Genomic DNA, 21734 nt, shown 5'->3' with positions numbered 1-21734 from the left:
GGGGGGGGGGGGGGGGGTGGCTCTGTTTCACTGGGGGACAGGGACAATGGCAGCAGAAGTTTTGGAAGAACTCCTTGGCGTCTGTCCTCCCAGAATCTGTCATTAGCCCCACCAAAGAGCCCAGGTTGGCCCCAGTATTGGGTTGCCTCAGGCCAAACAACCAACAGGGAGGGAACCCAGCCCCACCCATCAGCAGTCAAGCAGATTAAAGTTTTACTGAGCTCTGCCCACCAGAGCAACAGTCAGCTCTACCCACCACCAGTCCCTCCCATCAGACTTACACAAGCCTCTCAGATAGCCTCACCCACCAGAGGGTAGACAGCAGAAGAAAGAAGAACTAAAATCCTGCAGCCTGTGGAACAAAAACCACATTCACAAAAAGATAGACAAGATGAAAATGCACAGGACTATGTATCAGATGAACAAGATAAAACCCCAGTAAAACAACTAAATGAAGTGGAGATAGGCAACCTTCCAGAAAAAGAATTCAGAATAATGATAGTGTAGATGATCTAAGACCTCAGAAAAAGAATGGAGGCAAAGATCGAGAAGATGCAAGAAATGTTTAACAAAGACTGAGAAGAATTAAAGAACAAACAAACAGAGACGAACAATACAATAACTGAAATGAAAACTACACTAGAAGGAATCAATAGCAGAATAACTGAGGCAAAAGAACGGATAAGCGACCTGGAAGACAGAATGCTGGAATTCACTGCTGCAGAACAGAATTAAGAAAAAAGAATGAAAAGAAATGAAGACAGCCTAAGAGACCCCTGGGACAACATTAAACACAACAACATTCACATTATAGGGGTCCCAGAAGGAGAAGAGAGAGAGAAAGCACCCAAGATAATATTTGAAGACATTATAGTCGAAAACTTCCCTAACATGGGAAGGGAAATAGCCACCCAAGTCCAGGAAGTGCAGTGAGTCCCATACAGGATAAACCCAAGGAGAAACACGCCAAGACACATAGTAATCAAACTGGCAAAAATTCAAGACAAAGGAAAATTATTTAAAGCAGCAAGGGAAAAATGACAAATAACATACAAGGGAACTCCCATAAGGTTAACAGCTGATTTCTCAGCAGAAACTCTACAAGCCAGAAGGGAGTGGCATGATACACATAAAGGGAGAAAGGGAAGAGCCTACAACGAAGATTACTCTAGCCAGCAAGGATCTCATTCAGATTCCATGGAGAAATCAAAAGCTTTACAGATAAGCAAAAGCTAAGAGAATTCAGCACCACCAAACCAGCTCTACAACAAATGCTAAAGGAACTTCTCTAAGTGGGAAACACAAGAGGAGAAAAAGACCTACAAAAACAAACCCAAAACAGTTAAGAAAATGGTCACAGGAACATACATATCGATAATTACCTTAAACATAAATGGATTAAATGCTCCAACCAAAAGACACAGGCTTGCTGAATGAATACAAAAACAAGACCCATATATATGCTGTCTACAAGAGACCCACTTCAGACCTAGGGACACATTCAGACTGAAAGTGAGGGAATGCAAAAAAATATTCCATGCAAATGCAAGTCAAAAGAAAGCTGGAGTAGCAATACTCATATCAGATAAAATAGACTTTCAAAGAATGTTACAAGAGACAACTAAGGACACTACATAATGATCAAGGGATCAATCAAAGAAGAAGATATAACAGTTATAAATATATATGCACCCCACATAGGAGCACCTCAATATATAAGGCAACTGCTAACAGCTCTAAAAGAGAAAAATCAACAGTAACACAATAATAGTGGGGGACTTTAACACCTCACTTACACCAATGGACACATCATCCAAAATGAAAAGAAATAAGGAAACAGAAGCTTTAAATGACACAACAGACCAGATAGATTTAACTGCTATTTATAGGACATTCCATCCAAAAACAGCAGATTACACTTTCTTCTCAAGTGCACATGGATCATTCTCCAGGATAGATCACAGCTTTGGCCACAAATCAAGCCTCAGTAAATTTAAGAAAACTGAAATCATCTCAAGCATCTTTTCTGATCACAACGCTATGAGATTAGAAATGAATTACGGGAAAAAAATGTAAAAAACACAAACACATGGAGGCTAAACAATACGGTACTAAATAACCAAGAGACCACTGAAGAAATCAAAGAGGAAATCAAAAAATACCTAGAGACAAATGACAATGAAAACACGGCAATCCAAAACCTATGGGATGCAGCAAAAGCAGTTCTAAGAGGGAATTTTATAGCTATACAAGCCTACCTCAGGAAACAAGAAAAATCTCAAATAAACAATCTAAACTTACACCTAAAGGAACTAGAGAAAGAAGAACAAACAAAACCCAAAGTAAGCAGAAGGAAAGAAAACATAAAGATCAGAGCAGACATAAATGAAATACAAAGAAAACATAGCAAAGATCAATAAAACTAAAAGCTGGTTCTTTGAAAAGATAAACAAAGTTGATAAACCATTAGCCAGACTCATCAAGAAAAAGAGGGAGAGGACTCAAATCAATAAAACTAGAAATGAAAAAGAAGTTACAACAGACACCACAGAAATACAAAGCATCCTAAGAGACTACTACAGGCAACGGAGAAAAGACAGCCTCTTCAATAAGTGGTGCTGGGAAAACTGGACAGCTACATGTAGAAGAATGAAATTAAAACACTCCCTGACACGATACACAAAAATAAACTCAAAATGGATTCAGGACCTAAATGTAAGACCGGACACTATAAAACTCTTAGAGGAAAACATAGGAAGAACACTCTTTGACATAAATGACAGCAAGATCTTTTCTGATCCACTTCCTAGAGTAATGGAAATAAAAACAAAAATAAACAAATGGGACCTAATGAAACTTCAAAGCTTTTGCACAGCAAAGGAAACCATAAACAAGACGAAAAGACAACCCTCAGAATGGGAGAAAATATTTCCAAATGAATCAATGGACAAAGGATTAATCTCCAAAATATATAAACAGCTCATTCAGCTCAATATTAAAGAAACAATCAACCCAATCCAAAAATGGGCAGAAGACCTAAATAGACATTTCTCCAAAGAAGACATACAGATGGCCAAGAAGCACATGAAAAGCTGCTCACGTCACTAATTATTAGAGAAATGCAAATCAAAACTACAATGAGGTATCACCTCACACCAGTGAGAATGGGCATCATGAGAAAATCTACAAACAACAAATGCTGGAGAGGGTGTGGAGAAAAGGGAACCCTCTTGCACTGTTGGTGGGAATGTAAATTGATACAGCCACTATGGAGAACAGTATGGAGGTTCCTTAAAAAACTAAAAATAGAATTACCATATGATCCAGCAATCCCACTACTGGGCATATATCCAGAGAAAACCACAATTCAAAAAGACACATGCGGGCTTCCCTTGTGGCGCAGTGGTTTAGAGTCCGCCTGCTGATGCAGGGGACATGGGTTCATGTCCCGGTCCGGGAAGATCCCACATGCCACGGAGCAGGTAGGCCCGTGAGCCATGGCCGCTGAGCCTGAGCGTCTGGAGCCTGTGCTCCGCAATGGGAGAGGCCATGACAGTGAGAGGCCCGCGTACTGCAAAAAAAACAAAAACAAAAAGACACATGCACCCCAATATTCATTGCAGCACTATTTACAATAGCCAGGTCAGGGAAGCAACCTAAATGCCCACTGACAGACAAATGGATAAAGAAGTTGTGGTACATATATACAATGGAATATTACTCAGCCATAAAGAGGAACGAAACTGAGTCATTTGTTAAGACGTGGATGGATCTAGAGACTGTCATACAGAGTGAAGTAAGTCAGAAAGAGAAAAACAAATATCGTATATTAACGCATATATGTGGAATGTAGAAAAATGGTACAGATGAACCGGTTTGCAGGGCAGAAGCTGAGACACAGATGTAGAGAACAAACATATGGACATCAAGTGGGGAAAGTGGCGCGGGGGGGATGGTGGTGTGATGAATTGGGCGATTGGGATTGACATGTATACACTGATGTGTATAAAATGTATAACTAACAAGAACCTGCTGTATAAAAAAATAAATTAAATAAAATTAAAAGAAAAAAAAGAAGCAGACTCACAGATAAAAACAAACTAGTGGTTACCAATTGTGGGGGTGGGCAACATAGGGGTGGGGGAGAAAAGGGTTATCATGGGGTTATATGAAGTCACGTGTGTGAAACTTTTGGAAATTGTAAAGCACTACAAAATTTTTAAAATCTTTCATTCAATAAAAAATTATGTACAATTAAAAAGAAAAACTGGCAGTGTTTTGGTCAGTTCAGTAAAGCTACACAGAAAAGACTGCCAAGCATATGCTGGCTCCTAGTTTTTATGCCTTTTGTGGTTCAGATGCATTTCTTTCATTCTGATTACTTAGGAATACTTACCTCCAGCTTACTTTTTCCCATTAGTTTCTGTCTACTTTACTGTCTTCAATTTATCTTGTTTAATGATAGATTTTTAAAGCACTTGGTATTTTACTTTTTTAGTCATCATTCTTTTTATATCCCTACTTATTACATCTTATTAGAAAACCTATTTTGTTCTATGTTTCAGTTTTTTCTGCTACATATTTATGAGCCTTCCAATTGGCTTTCTCTTTGAAAGCATTAAACAGAATATTGGTATAAATTATATTGTACATACAAGCGAAAATAAAATAGTTGCATGTGTACTTTTTTTAACATTTACATAGATAGATATTTAGCTTACCTTTATCTCTACCTATGCATCTTTTGATTAGCTATAATCCACATCCAAATATTTAGACCATCTGTTCTCATATATTGAAAATGGATTGATCTATATTTCCAAATATTTAGACTATCTGTTCTCATATATTGAAAATGGATTGATCTATATTTTTCCCTACTGGAATCGTACCTTACTATATATCCAGCTTTAATTTTCGTATCTTTCTATAGTAGTCAGATTCTACTAAGTTTTACCATTGCATTGTACTCCTTAGCTTTTCTAGGCTGGGACTATACAACACTGCATTAAACAGAGTTAAATATTTGATAATCTAAAAAAAAAAAAAAAAAAGTTTCTGATAACACTAAGACTTCACTTCCCAAGAAATACTCTATTCTAACTAGAAATACTATAACTAGAAAAAAATTACTAGGTGTCTGGTTGTAAGCAACTTAATTAACCCCTCTGTACGTTTGTTCTCTCATCTGTAAAATGCAAGTGAGATATTATAATTTATAATAAGATATGGACATTTGATCTTCATTCACTGTTCCTGGCTCATAGCTCCCTGGACTTTCCTAAGCACAGAGCAACTGGGAGCATCTTTTGTTATATTATTTGGTCTTTTGTCATTGGTTCCTGAAATAGTTCCACAGCTATAATGTGAAAGGAATGTCTTTATTATTCTTAACAAGCCCCTTTCAACCACATGTTAATGAGGTATCTTTTGGAAAGCCCCTAAACTTGAGGGCTGGTTGCCAGGGGAACTAACCACGTAATTAGAAGGTTGGAACTTTCCGCCCCACCACCTCCAGACTTCCAGGGAGGGAAGAGGGACTGAAAACTGACATGGCCAGTGATTTAATCAATCTTGCTTTGGTAATGAAGCGTCCACTAAAATCTAAAAGGAAGGGGTTTGGAGAGCTTCCATATTTCGTGAACCAGAACCTACGCACATGTTGGGAGGGTGGTACACCCGAAACTCCACAGGAACGTAAGTTCCTATACCCAGGACACTTCCAGATCTCACCGTACTATACCTCTTCATCCAACTGTTCTTTTGTATCCTTATAATATCCTTTATGATAAACTGGTAAACAAATGTAAACGTTTCTTTGAGATCTGTGAGCCACTCTAGCAAATTAATAGGCCCCAAGGAGGGAGTTGTGGAAGTCTCCCATTTAAAGCCAGTGGACTTGCGAGTGGCATCTAAAGGGGCAAGGGGGCAGTCTTGTGGGACTGAACCTTTAACCTATGGAATCTGACACTATCTCCAGGTAGATAGTGTCAGCCCTGAGTTAAATTTGTAGGACACCCAATCACTGCCTACTGAGAACTAGAGAACTGATTGGTGTGTGGAAAAAAAACCACATTGGAGCAGCTGGCATACAACAAACGTTCAATAAAATGTTAATTATTAATTATATGAAACCAGAATGACAAAAATGATGAAGATTTTTTTAAATGGTCTTCTTTCTGTCTAAGGAAGTGTCTCAGGTATTGAAAAGTGATGTATGAGATGAGATGCCTTCCTTCTTTTGAAAGTCTAAATCAGTGGTTCTCAAAGTGGTCCATGAATCCATGGAAGACTCTGAGGCCCAAAACTATTTTCATAATAATACTAATATGTTACTTGTCTTTTCGACTATGTTTACATTTGCAATGACGAAAAAGCAATACTGGGTGAAGCTCCTGGTACCTTAACATAAGTCAAGGCAGTGGTACCAAAATGAATTAGTATAGTAGTCTTATTCTTCACCACCACCACACACTCACAGTACAAATCCAGTCTCACTAAAGAATGTCCTTTAATAGTTAAAGTCCTTTAACTATTAATTTTATTAAATCTCCACCCCTGAGTACATATTCTGATATTCTGATATTCTGTGGGATGATACAGGAAGTACAAATAAAGCATGTCTGATGCATAACCAAAGCATGAAGGCTGTCTCAAGGAAAACCACATATGACTGAGGTGTGACCTAAACTTGCACATTTTTAATGGAACATCATTTTTAGTTGAAGAACAACTGACATATGAACTAGAGCTATTAGACTTGGGTATCTGGCAGACATTTCTCAAATATACAAAAGAGAATTTGTCATTTCAATGAGAATAAATGACAGTATTTGTTGCCAATGACAGACTTTGACTATTCAACCTAAAATGAGAACTTTGGAAAATCTGTATTCAACTCTGTGAGTTTATCAGCTTCTCAGTAAAGTATGTAAAACTTTTCTGATACTGGTGGTGATATCAATAAATGTGATTTTTTAAATATCATACAATGAGATGTATCAACTTTTAGAAGATCTATACAGCTCAATAAATCCACATTTTCCAAATAACTAATGAATGACATTCAAATTACAAAATCACACATTGGTAAAAGAACCATTCCAAGTGCAAGATAAACTAATGGAGTTTAATGTAATAGAATACAAAAGTTAACTTATGTGTTCAGATTGAACATTACAATTAACCTTTAAGAAACTATCACTTGCTGAGTTTTGGTGAAGCATCAAAAAAGAATATCCACAATTCTCTGAAAAGGCAAAACACTCCTCTTTTCCAACAACCCTATGTGTGTGAAACAGGACTATCTTCATATACATTGTAAGAGATGAAATGCAGGAGCAAATATGAGAATACAGCTTTTGTTATGCCAGACATTACAGAGGCTTGCAAAAGTATAAAATTATGTCATCCTTCTCACTGAAGTGTTTTTTGATTAGGAAAATAGCTATTTTTCATTTTTAAAATGCTGTATGTTAACATGAGCTTTTTAAAAAAACATGTGTTTAATAAATATTTTGAATTTATTTTAATTTCCAAGATGGTAAATACTGATAATTAAACCATATAAACAAAATCTCGTAGAGGTCTTCAAAAAAGTTTTTGAAGCATAAAATAAGGTACTGGAGACCAAAAAGTTTGAGAACCACTAGTCTTAATCACCTCAGCATATTCTAATGATATAAAATTCATCTGCAAATGGTATCATAATCTCTTCCTATTAGGTGGGTTCTGTAGTAGAAAAGACTAAAATCAGGGGACATTCTACACCTAAAAATAACATAACATTCTACACCTAAAAATAGCAGTGCTGGCAAATGTATTTCTCAATTTTTATTCATATAGTAATGGAAAATAACTTAATTCTAAACTAGAGAAGCATAATATATAAAACTTCACTTTTTTGGTAGGTAACATCTTTTATAGGGTGAAAAATTAAAAATTTATATGTAACATTAGACTCATAAACAGATAAAAGGGGAAGTGAGGAAATAGCCCATTTGTCATTTTGCATTCTCCAAAATGGCAAAGAGAGAATATTCAAGTACAAATAATATAAGAGTCTGTGATTCTATGATTTACTAATACTACTTCTCTCAGATTTGGAAGTTATGGATATGTAAGTCTCTCTATCAAAGGTATTTTAATTCCTAGGCTACCCACATCTGTTGCAAAGAAAAATTAAAAGCTTTATATGGTGAACAAATAACTAAAATGAATCCTCAAACTATTTCCTGAAAACCTCAATATAACTTTAATATTTTACTTAGAAAGAATCTGAAGTCTGCCAACAATGTGTCTAAAAACTCCTCAAAGCTTAAAAAACCCCTGTATTCCCTATTTGGTTTTGTAATGCAAATACCTACTTTTGTTTGTCATCTCCTCAACATTAATTAATTAGAAGTGAAATCTTTTAATATTGAGTAAGTCTGATCATACCATTTACTGAACATTTATTTATTTAGAACATTACCAAACATTTATTTACCAAACAATAAACATTTACCAAACCTTTATTTATTTAGAACAGCTACACCTTGATCTTATTCAAACCTCTTTTCCTCCCTTATCAAAACAGCTTTATAATGTATGTATGTGCTGTCTTCTTCATGACAAGTAATCAAGGAAAGAGGAGGAAACTATTTAAGACACATCCATAAGGAACAAGAGGAACTTGCCAGAGAATACAGGGAAAAGGGAATTCTAGGTAGAAAGGAATAATCTATACAAAAGCATACAGGCTTAAAACACCCTGGAGTGTTTAGAAAAGACTCTGCCAGAGAGGAGGTGGTAGGTGAGAAATTTAGTGGGAAATAAGACAATTTGTAGATGCTACCATTTGGATTTCATTCTGTAAGTCATGGAGAGTCATAAAGTAGGAAAGTGACACAATCAGATTCATAAATTAGATTCTAGTTATTAGAAAGAGCACTTTTAAAATATACAGTGTGAATTACAGACAGAAAAAACCTGGTGGTAAAGAGAGCAGTAAAGACTAACATAGGTGAGAGACAAAGGCCTTAATCAAAGGTCATGCAATTAAGGAGAAAGGGTTGGAATTTACAGAATTTTAGAATAGAACCTGAAAATAGAAAAAATGTGAGAAGAGAAACACATGAAAAACAATTCCTTCTTTCCTGGTTTCAGAATACAGCAACAGAATGGACAGCATTGTAATTAAGTTAAGATGGTACAATAAAGAATAAAGAATGGGACAGACGATAGGATGCAGAAAATAAAATTCAAGTTTGGACACCTTGTGGTCAAATACTAATGGGACCCTGGATAGACAGTTAGTACTGATCTGGAGCCTGTCAGTGGGATCATTAACAGAAAGGGCAATAAAAGCCATGGGACTAGATCATCCAATAAAAGTATATAAAGTGGGGAACTCCCCAGCAGTCCAGTGGTTAGGACTCCATGCTCTCACTGCTGAGAGTCTGGGTTCAATCCTTGGTCAGGGAACTAAGATCCCACAAGCCGTGTGGCACGGCCAAAAAAAAAAAAAAAAAGTATATAAAGTACATAAAATGAAAGGATGGAGGCCCAAAATCCTAACACTAGGAAACACTAGCATGTAAGAGGGTTGGAGGAAGAGTAAGAAGAAAGAGGAGCCAGAGAAGGAGACAAGCAGGAGGGCACAAAAGAGGAAAACCAAGGAAGAATGGGACCACAAAAATTAACGAAAGGAAAAATTGGAATCAATGGAAAATAATGTCAAGTAAGATAAAGACTGAAGAGTTTTAACTGGATTTAGCAATTATGTCATTATTGTTAAGAAAACCCTATATTCTCTACTTTAAGATCATGCTTAAATAGAATAAATAGAAACAGCAGGCATCCTAGGACCAACTGGAGAGCATGTCATTAATTTAAGCAACAGTTCGACTCAAAATAGACATCAAAACAGCAGGTAAAGAAGTCACATTTCAGCACACCCTCTTACTTAAGATGTATTCTGTATGGCTCTGGGGGAATGCTACTCTTAAGACTGGAAACAGTACACCTGTGAGCCACCAATAGGGTCTATTTGTCAAGACTACATAGCAAATATTCCCCATGTCAACTGCAGAGAATTATATTAAAACTAAAAAGAAGTAGTAGCTAAAATAACTTCAACCCAGTATTCAATTTAATTAGTCTCAACACCTTAGCTGAAAGCTCATTCTAATGGCATCACATCATTCTCAAAAGGTAATTTAAATGAACTAAAATTTGAAAACATAAACGCAATTAGAGTAAAGAGAAGTGGGTCTTGAAAATAATAAAGCATTACAATATCGAAGAGGCAGGAAATAACTGCTTATCAAAAGAAGGTCAGTAAGACAAAATACTGGTGGCTATGAAAACATAATTCTACCAGTCCTTCCAATCTACTTTTTATCATGTTAACATGATATGTTAACATGTTAACATGTGATGATTAAATATACTGTGGAAAAACCTTACTACCCATAAGTCTGACCTTGATTATGTTTTTTAATAACATAAAGAAAGAGGGCTTCCCTGGTGGCGCAGTGGTTGGGAGTCCGCCTGCTGATGCAGGGGACACGGGTTCGTGCCCTGGTCTGGGAAGATCCCACATGCCGCAGAGCGGCTAGGCCCGTGGGCCATGGCCGCTGAGCCTGCGCGTCCGGAGCCTGTGCTCCGCGACGGGAGGGGCCACAGCGGTGAGAGGCCCGTGTACCGCAAAAAACAAAAAAAACCCCCACAAAACACAAAAACATAAAGAAAGAGAATTAGATATTAAAAAAAAAACTACTTCACACATTAATCCTAACTCTAACTAGAATCCATTCATTAAACAAATAATTTCACTGAGCACTTAACCATGTGGCTAGGCACTGTTGTTCTAGAGTCTGGGGATATAGCAGTGAATGAAACAAAATTTTTGTCTTCAAAAGCATTATATAGTGGGGGAATTTTAAACAATCCCATTTTGTCATTATTTTAAACAAATAACAAGTTCACAAAACTCAAAATGGGCAACTGTTTAAAAAACGATGAAAATTTTTAGTTTTTAACATTATATCAAGAATCTTTGTTTAAATTTAAACTTACCAATGCAAACTGATTGACTTGAATGAAGAGTATTTCTACTTCCTTTTCAGTAACTTCAGACCCAAAACCCTTATATTCTTTGTACGCTTCAAGGTAAGAACGCAGCCACTGGCCCTGCAGTTCTCTATCTGGATAAAGACTATAGTCTACATCACTCACACCTAAAATAGAAAAGAAAGTACACTGAGATTTTTAAGAACACATTACACATCTTGTGCAAACTTTAATAATCCCTACCATCTACATATTTTTTCAGAAAAAAATTATTAAATGTTTCCATTTGGGGCTGAAATACTAGATATTATTAAGTAAATAGCATTTATTAGAATAATAAACCAATCATAATGTATTCCAAATTAAATTCTAATGCACAATACAGCTGATCACCATAATCAATTCTCATTGCCTCAATTTTTCCTCAAAGTATGAAGCTTGAACCACCTGCATCAGAAGCCACAGATCTTCGATTTTAATAAGTACCTCAGGAGATTCTTATGAGATTCTTACGCACACTAATATCTAGAGCATTTCCTAGAACTGTGGCTCTAAAGCTTCTTTAATCATTTCTCACAGAGTAAGAAATATATTTTTATATTGAAACCTTATACACACACCTGATATTAAGTTTCACAGAACAGTATTTATCTAACTACACCTTCCAATTCTGATACTTTCTATTTCTTTTCCATTCCTTGCCTTAATTACCCCACATACCTGATCTCATGATGTATAGTTTGAAAAATACTAATCTAGTTCATAGTATTTTGCCTAGCGTTCAAGGTTCTTCCTAAGTTGATCCAAACTTACTTCTCTGGTCTTATGACACTCTATTCTCCTTCATGGATTTTATATCCTACAGAAATAGGTATACTCATCTTGAAAATTTCTTCCTTCTTCCTGCAGTGCCCTCTCTTTCTCTTCTACCTGCACATCCAAACTCTAACTTTTTCCATTTTTTTCTACACAAAAGCATATTAAGATCACTCTTTGGTATCCACAGCAGTGACTATCCATATTACTAACATGGTGATATCTCATTATATGCACAACTGCTTTCCCTTCCTATAGATATTTATGTACAACATGTATGTGGGGATACGGCAATGTATATAGGCTTGGTGGAGGGAAATAACTGAAAACATGTAAACTAAAACTTTCCCCCAACTCTCTTCACCCAGTCTGGTAACTTAGAAGTATATGAAAATACTTGAATACATAAATATATAAAAATACAAATTCAGCAATGAAAAGTTCCTGCTAGGTAGAAACCATCCAGGGGAATTCCCTAATCTTCACTATTTTAGAGCATTTCATGTTTCTAAATATAGCCATAAAATGTATTTTAAATTAATTATACTTACATTAAAAAACTTAAACTTTTACTTTTGATGGTAATAAAAGATTATTTTCAGGGGTAAAAATGATCAGCTTTTCAGTTATTCATAGCCAATGACAAAAAAAAAAAAAATTCTTGAACTTTTTAGTTAAACAACATTCCAAAAGCCCTACTACACAATAGAAACAGCAAAGGCTTTTAAATGATTTAAAAGTTGGTTTCAATTAGTTCTTTGCATTTTACTGTGACCTTGGTGAGTTACTTTACTCATTTGTAAACTGGGAATATTACCCAACTTATTGTTGTGTAGAAAAAAATCAGATGAGATGAGATTTACGAAGCAACTATGTCGATTCTTAACAAAAGCCACACACACAAAAAGCCACAATCATTATTTTCCTTAAGAAATTAAGGAAGAGGTCATCATCTCTTTCCTCCAATAATAAAGAAAAACCAAAAAGGTCAGGAAGAAAATAAAAATTGTTGCTCCTACCCCCAGTTGATCTTCTTTAAAGAAAAGAAAAAACAATTCGAAAAGCATCCTTTCAAAATTATATATGCTACTCCATTAGAGGAACATGTTCCTCTAGATTTTACCTGCAAATTCATTGAAATGATTTCCAATATCATATGCCAGGTAGTTGTATCCAGAATATTCATAATCAATGAACTGTACATCACCTATGTGAGACACAAAAACAGAGACATAAGAAATCACATATAGGATCAGAAAATCCCTATGCTATTTATAATTAAATAGCTTCCAATATTTTGTCTCATTGTACGTGCTTGGTTACATGCACTTCTGAGACAATACAGGGTAAGGCTGTGAATTTTATGGCAATGAGCTTTACAAAATTCAAATTATTTATCTGGGTCAACAGCTTCTTTGTGAACATTAATGTCCACTACACTAAAGAAAAGTCAAAATACAGTCATTCTCCAAGTCCAAACAAAAGCAAAATATGTCTTTAACCACATGGGGGCATCAGTTACTTAAAAATTCAAGTTTGGTTAGAAATGAAAACTGTCTTTGGAAACTTAATAATCTATGCAACTTTAACAAAAAATTAATCTATGATACTCCAACAGTGAATTGACAAGCTAATCTATATATGGAAATAAAATACAGACTTTCAAAGACTTAAATTCTGAGAACCCTGCACTTACGTAACACTTGCTGATCAACATAACATGCCTAATTTAAGAAGTTAGTTGCTACCAAACTCTTACATATTCCTGGAATGCTACAGAATTAAGGTTTCCAATAGCATATTTGAGCAGCCTTAAGGTGGTTGTTTTATCATTTAAAAAGAGCAAAGGTATAGTTGCTTTTAAATATTTTTTTAATTTGAGAAATTTTTACATAAACTAAAGAGATTCCTATTCTAAATTAGTGCTAAATACTGATACAGATATGCGTATTTCATTATAATTCTCCAAAGACTATCCTGTTCCGCCTGCCCAGGGGACAAACTTCTGCTTATAAACACTTCATTTTTGAGTACTGAGTATTAGAGAGGGTTTGGCTCAACAGAGACATAGGTCCTATTTTTTTAAAAGACGAGAAAAAGAGAAAAAGAGAGACAGAGTGAAACATTAAAAAAAAAAAAAGATCAAAATGGGTCACTGTCTACATCAAGGGATCACAAACTCAAAGGCTAACAGGGCTCAACAGTTAAAATGGATACATGAACAGAGATGGCTATAAGAATAGTTTCTAAGCTGCTGATATTGAGAAAATGCAGAGCATATGTCTAGTTACATTGTCTTTTAAAACATCAAGCTGAGGTAACCAAACAAACTTCTGGTTTATACACACTGACTTTTCCCAGATAAAAGAGCTTTTGAACTGTCATGTGTCACACAGATTTATATGTTTAATCTGGGGATGTATGTTGATCATATTCAAACTCAGAAAAAGAATTATATGACAGAAAAATGTAATGGCAAGTGGAGTATTTTAGACAAAAGCCAAAAAGTTTAATGTAACTTGTATTTAATATTTAATTCAAAAATTTTATAATAGTCAAGTCTAGAGTAAAATAAGTGAGATTACCAAAGTATAAAAACCCAGTTACCAAAATCTATATGCATATTGACAAAATAATATACGGTTTTTAAAAGTTGGTAACTACATAAACCACTGCAACTCAATCAGTTTAAATTCCTGAATTCACAAAAACTATTCCACAGAAAGTCTTAGAGTTAACCAAATCACTTCACTAAACTTGCAGAATGGGAAGACAGAACAAGCTTTAACCAAATCACTTTACTAATAAGCTCTGAAATGAAAAGTCAGAACATATTTAAAAATTTTTTTCTAGGTACCCTTGGGAATGAGAGAGTAAAGACCACCATCATGACAAAATACTTTGCAGCCATGATAAAAATTTCATTTTCAAAAATTATTAAATGACCGGGAGAATTACAAATGTTATATGAAAAGAGACACAAAATAGTAAACACAGTGATCCAAATTATTAAAATATTATGCCTGAAGAGAGGAAAAAAGAAAAAAAAAACATAATGCATAGGGGAAAAAAGATGAATGGAAATAAACCAAAACAAAATGTTTCTACTAGTTTCATTTCAGATGGTAGACAAGTGACCTTTCTTTATTCTTTGCAATAAACATTACTTTTTAGGAGGAAAAAAAAAAATGACAGTTTAAAAAGATTAAGATGAATAAGAGACTAAACACGATTTGGGAAATACCTAACCAACCAGCCTTCAAGAAATCAGGATTCCAGAGGATTTACCAAGTTGTATTACTGAACCAACCAAATAGTTTTAATAAACAATGTTTTAAATTGCAGCTGTTGATTACTTTAGCTCTTTTAAACACAAATTCTTGTAGAGCTCATATTAACTGTTACATGCCAATAAAAATACACAGCCCAGTCCTGAAGCTTACTTTTGCCACATAAACAAAAGCTTCAATTTCAATTTTCAAAATTATATTTAGAATTTGGCAAACATAAATAAAATGGCAGGTAAAACATGCCTGCTTATAAATACAATTTAAATAAAGCATAGATCATTTTAACAAAAGTTAAAATCTGTTTCAGTATGAAAATTTTAGCAATGACTTTTTGTAGTAGCATTAATTCATTAAAACTAGCCTTTATTTTTAAATGCTATGTTGAGTTTATAAATAATGAAATTTTAAAAATAAGAAAATGAAGCTAACAAGATACAGATGAGGCTGTTACCAGGCTCCGTGCATGTGAACAAGTGATGCGATAAACCTCCAGTCAGTGCGTTTAAGAAGCACGGGTGCGCCGCCACATGGCAGCAACAATGGCATACCTAATCTGTAGCAGATGAAGAAAATTTGGCAAACTCACATTTTACAAGACACAAAGCTTAAAAGGAAAAAAAGTTTTTTTAATCTGCATTAACTATTCTTTTCAAACAACTGCAAACAAAGTGGAACTCAACCTTAAATTTAATCTTCTGCAACAAAGTAAAATTAAAGAGGCCTGCTTCCCTTACTTCGGGTGCCAGAAAAATCAAATTACTGGAAAACGCTTTCCTACCAAAAAAATGCACTGAACTTTTTTCTTCTACAAATTTAACTTCTGAATTCTAAAATTTCCAAGTATTTAGAGGAACATCCACATCACTATAATAATTAATAGCTCATATGGCATGACTATCTTGTTAATTCTTTAAGATATGAATTTTTAATTGGGGATTCAAGGGTGGAAAGAAAATGAGAATACTCCCGAAAATTTTACACAAAATTTTATACAGGCAGATTCTGAGGGGATTCTCAATTTTTCAGATTCTCAAGGGATCCTTGACCTCTAAAAAGTAAAGCATTGCTTTAAGAACTAAGACTATATTTTATCTGTATATAATTAGCACACTGACTAGCACACAGTGGGTAAAGCATAAGATTACTGAATAAAACTATAATCTGCATGTTCAAATGCTACATTTTTCTTTTTTCGTTTCTTACGTATCTTCGCAGTAATGAAATCCACACTCTACTGAGTTAAACTGTTCAAATTTCAGTACAGTTTAAATAATATTTAAAGTACTTTAAAACCAAAAAGATTAGCTTATTAACTAAGGCTATATAATTCACATGATACATTCATTTGGACTCCTTTTATTTATTGTTGTTACAGAGAAAAGGATAAAGATGAAAAGCAAAATAACCAATATGAGAACCTGAAAATGTTTCCAACTCACTCTACTTGCTCTACAGTGTTATGTAAGGCAGAAAGAACGGAGAGAAAAAGTAACCATGATTACACTAATGTTGGCAAAATGCTCTCTAATACACAGAAAAAGGAAGTATTCTGTTCTGGGAAACTTTCACTTCATCCCTTACTCTAGCGTCCAGTAACTTTACCCTGGATGTGTACACCTTCACCACATAGCATTCATCATTCTGAATGTAAACTTCTGTATTGTGATCTGACTCGTCCACTACATGGCACATGGTTTCCTGGAGAGGCAGTAGGTCCCTTCCACTTTTCCTTATGCAATCCACAGAGCAAATCCTAGCACACAGGAAGTATTCAAATGCTACTGAAATAAATGGAGGTTTTTCAGAAAATGCTCAGACACAATAATAACACATGTTTAAATGGCAGCGGGATAAGCATGAAATATTGAGGAACAAAATATGGCATTTCTGACATTCTTATTCCAGTACATGACTGAACATACAGTGGGACTGAATGTATGAGTAAAGAAAAAACACTGAACTAGTAACTATTTTAGGTAACTCTTCCTTGATAGTTCAGGTTTTTACAGTCCATTTAAAGTTTTTTATTACCTGATTTAGAGTTATTTTATTTTATACTAAAGAGTGATCCAGACTACAAGTTAAAACAAGGTTAAAATTATCCTCCATAAAAATTCCACCCTGGAAAATATAGGTTAGCAAATAAAAAAATAAATTTAAATTTTAAAATAAAACAAAAAACTTGTTAAAATATCAATAAAATAACAACCATATCAATGCCTTTTCATGAATAATAATAAAGTGGCTAAGATTTAGAGTCAATCCAGTGACTAAGAATGGTGACTCACCCATTTTCTATTTATATTGTTTTATTTAAAACTCTAAAGAAAAACCTGGCTTACTCTGCAATTCCCAGAAAAGCTTCCTTTTTCTTCCACTCATTTGTATTTCCTTAAATAGCTGTGAATCAGCTTCTTGCATTTGCTGACAGAGAGAATAATCAATGGCAGCCATTTTAAGTTACATATTAGGTCTTCAAGTGAGCTTTTTATGAAGCTTTTATGAATGGGGGGAAAAGGAGAAACAAAACAGCCACCAATAAACATTCTGACAGAGCATCAAGACATGAGACAACAAACTCAAAAGCTTTAGCAATTACTTCTAACATGTCAGCAGTTAAACGATTAGTTGAAATTAAAATATTAGATTTGAAGTCAGTCAATAAGCAATACTGAAACTTGTTCTACTTAGTATAAATTCTTTTAAATTAATTGCTGATTAATTTAAAAGATGACTGATATAAGTCTTATCTTACAATTCTGGAGCGAGAACCACTGCTTTTGGTTTTACTATTATATAACAAATTCTATCATCATATCATTAAGTATACTTTTCTTACCTTTTTAAGATGTCATTTCACTGAAGCCAAGGAATGGGCTGCTGTCTTACCAACCACCTAATTCCTGGCACTGACTAACTTTTCAAAAATCTTGACAGCTACCATCAACTTCAGAAAGGAAGCTTACTCTTCTCCCATATTCCTGAGTCCTGTCAACTGACATGATGAAAACAAGTAGAAGCAGTATTTCTTCTGTAATGCCTACCAGTTCTGTAACATTCGCAGGTGAAAATGCCTATAAACTGCAGGGTGCTCACAGTCTTTGTGTGTGTGTATATATGAGTATATATATACACATATACATATATACATTTTTAAACTTTAATCTCTCAAGTTATAGTTAAGATAGAATCTGTAAATTGCACTTAAAGATAATCTGAATTGTCACCGCATACCAATGAGCCATAAATCCTTCTGGCTTATACTGATAGTAACCATTTTCACTTTTTCACGATCAGATACATTTTGTATAATGCATCTATAAACATAATACAGGGGTTGGCAAACAATGTGTGCTCAAGCCAAATCCACCCCAGTGCCTGTTTCTGTAAACAAAGTTTCATTGGAACACAGCCACACATATTTGTTCATGAATTACATGAACAGTATATGGTTGTGTTTGTGCCACAACACAGATCTGAACAGTGGAAACAAAGACTATAACATGGGACGAAAAGTCTAAAGTATGTACTACATAGCCCCTTACAGAAAACGTTTGCCAACTCCTATCATGGTATAATAGCTGCAACTGAGAGCTGCTAAGCACCTAGTCTGGTGCTATTTACATTATATGCATCATCTAAAATCTTGCCAGGAACCATCTGAAGTAGATATCATCTCCTAAGTTTCAAATAAAGCAAATAAAAGTTCTAGACTATCAACAGTATAAGCACTTCCTAGAAATCTGTTAAACATGCAGAGTCCTAAGCCCATCAGTAGAAATTCTTGTTCAGATGGTCTTGGATGGAGCCCAGAAACCTACATGTTTCCCAAATACCCTAGGTGATTCTGGTGCAGATAGTAAAGGATCAAATATAAACACTTAATGAAGAGATGAAATGAATTGTCTAATACCACGTACTTCCATATGTGATTAAGCAGGGATTTGAACACGAGTGTGCTTGGTTCCAAAATCTATATTCTTTTTGACTTCTCTTTTAAGTTACTTAAGAGTTAAAAGTTTGATTACTCTTTTAAATATATCTGCTTATAAGAGTTACTTAGAGATTTTTAATCTAGTTACAACATATAAAAAAATCTAACTCACTACATTTGAAAAATACATGCAGAGACTTCAAAATGATCCAATATAAATTCATGAAGTTTAACTAAAATTTGTACTTCCAAGAAATTAAGGGTCTGAAACACACTACAGAGAGATACTGAGATTGATGATGCAAAGGCTAGTCCCATGGCTTTCATCTTGTTATTTTTATATATATCATAGGTGGTTACAAAATGGTGAAGTCCTGACCTCAAATCACATGATTTAACAAGCGATAACAAATCAAACACATTTGTGAACATAATATATAGCTTAATCATTTATTCTTTGTAGAAACCATTTTAATTTGAAAAGACTTAACACTTGGCTTTTAGATGCCATAATAAAGTAACAAGTTCAGGTAAAGAACTTTGCAGTGCACATTTCTAATTTTCATGATCCTCCTTGATACTGCAATTATAAGTACTAATGCTATGCTACAGCTCAAATATATATATTTTCTGCTTATTAAACTTACTAAATTTATATAATTTACCTTTTATAAAGTATGAGGCATGTTACTTCTCCTTATAACTAAAGACATATGTCATAGTCACATTACTTCAAAACCATTAGCTCCTAATTTGAAACAGAGTAAGATAATAATAAAAAGAACAAGCTTCTTGCCATTGTCATGAGTTTCAGATTTTACCTGAACAATATTCCAACCATGTTTTCTTAATGCTTATGTATCAACTAATCACACAGAAATTGATTTTAATAGATGCCACAAAGTCCAAAGTATCCTTCCTAAGGGACAGTATAAAGCCATTGGTAAGAAAAAAATAACAGAATATCTCCACAACTAACACACAAACATAACCACAAAGACAAGAAGAAACAAATGGTACATAACAGACTTCTGTGAAGAAGGGCAAACTCTAAAACCTATATCAACATATTTACACTTGTTGAACTGCGAGTTTTATTCTTCTGTGTAGGGAAGAAAAATTAGACACAAAAGTATGATTTAGGTAACTCGTGGTAAAGTAAACAATGACAACCTTGAACTCTTAAAGCCAGAATGAAGCATAAATATTTTATTTGAAAATATGAGAACTTTTCATACCACTAATCAGTAGTTTAGATAGGCAACTGGTTAAATAAAAAAGTAAAAATTAATTTTTTTACCTAAGACATAGTAATCTGATTTTTTTGGTCCCTTATGTTTTAGATTATAAACAAGTTTGTTCAGTGAAATGAATATTCAAAAGAAACTTATAAAATTAAAATATGAAAAGTTAAAATTATATTCCAAAGGAAATAACAGATTCTCTTGATTAACTTGCAGTTAAAAATAAAGCTGAGTGTCCACTTCAAATGTAAGATGAAGACCCTCACTTGAAATTCCATTATATAAAATAATGTGTTTATTAGATCTTGCACTGAACTTAAAAGCTAATATACATCGCTTTAATGCATAACTAATACTCAGTCTCACAAATGGCATTGAGATTTGGTTACTAGTGTATAATGTAGTACATATATACTATGACAATTATATATAATAAATGGATAATAATAAATTAAAGGACACTGTCAAGTACTTAATGTTTTGGGGTACACCTGAAGTTTTCAAAAAACAATTCCACACAGACTTCAAGACATTCAAAATAAAGATGTTAGCTCAGAAAATTTTTAAAAAATAGAATCTCTAATCCAAATTAAAATATCAAATATAAAAGGTACTTAAGTATGTTTTTGAAAATATGTGCTTCAGTCTACCACCCTTGACAGTGTTCTTTGGTTCGTTTTCTTCAAATTAAAGTCAGTTACAAATATTAAAAGCTTTTGCATTAGCACGGACTCAGCTTACAATCTGATAAGAATGGTCATAAATAATAATTTAACATAATATGACCACTTAATCAGAATTCTTTGGCTTCAATATCTTCACAACAGCACACTTTTAATTCAAAATAATCTTCCAACTATGATACCTATGTTCAAAACTGGTTTCCTACAAAATGCAATAGCTTCAAAGTTTCAAACAGACTTTTTGAATTAATACTAATCTTTCAACCAAAATTATGTTTTAAAAATGTCAATGTAGTACTGAAGGGCACCTACCGTTTTAGCAACCAAACCTCAAACCACTTTATCCAATAATATAATACAACCAAGTGTTTCTTAACGATAAAAACACAGAGAATTTGAATACAGCAAGATAGGAACAATCCCAAAAAACATTTCACCAAACAGTTCACTGACCATCTCAAAATATGTTAAAACAATTTACTGAATCGTCTTGATTATTACGTTAGTAGATAAAATTTCAGCAACTACAAATAAAATTTCCTCCATCTGTGGCTCCCTCCTTAGCATCAAAATATCTAACAAATCAGTATAGTAAACAGGTAATAGGAAACCTAGAGACATATTTGATTCTAATACTGCTTTCCCCCCGACACTCAAAAAATTTCTATATTTATAAAATAGTGCAATGTCAGCTGGTTTTTCAATAACCCCC

The 21734-nt window shown here is 34.1% G+C and overlaps 1 protein-coding gene across 1 annotated transcript in view; it reads right to left on the bottom strand.

Moving 5' to 3' along the window:
• ETNK1 (ethanolamine kinase 1) overlaps positions 1–21734 on the bottom strand; it is a 67019-nt gene that overhangs the window by 1682 nt on the left and 43603 nt on the right. The window contains 2 exon segments of the mRNA XM_007449380.1: positions 11062–11222; positions 12995–13078. Coding sequence (XP_007449442.1) covers positions 11062–11222; positions 12995–13078 — 245 coding nt within the window.

The sequence above is a fragment of the Lipotes vexillifer genome, unplaced genomic scaffold (genome assembly GCF_000442215.2).
Source record: "Lipotes vexillifer unplaced genomic scaffold, Lipotes_vexillifer_v1.1 scaffold135, whole genome shotgun sequence".
In the NCBI taxonomy this organism is placed as follows: Eukaryota; Metazoa; Chordata; class Mammalia; order Artiodactyla; family Lipotidae; genus Lipotes; species Lipotes vexillifer.
The sequence above is the reverse complement of the archived record's forward strand: the minus strand, read 5'-3'. Positions and strand labels throughout refer to the sequence as shown.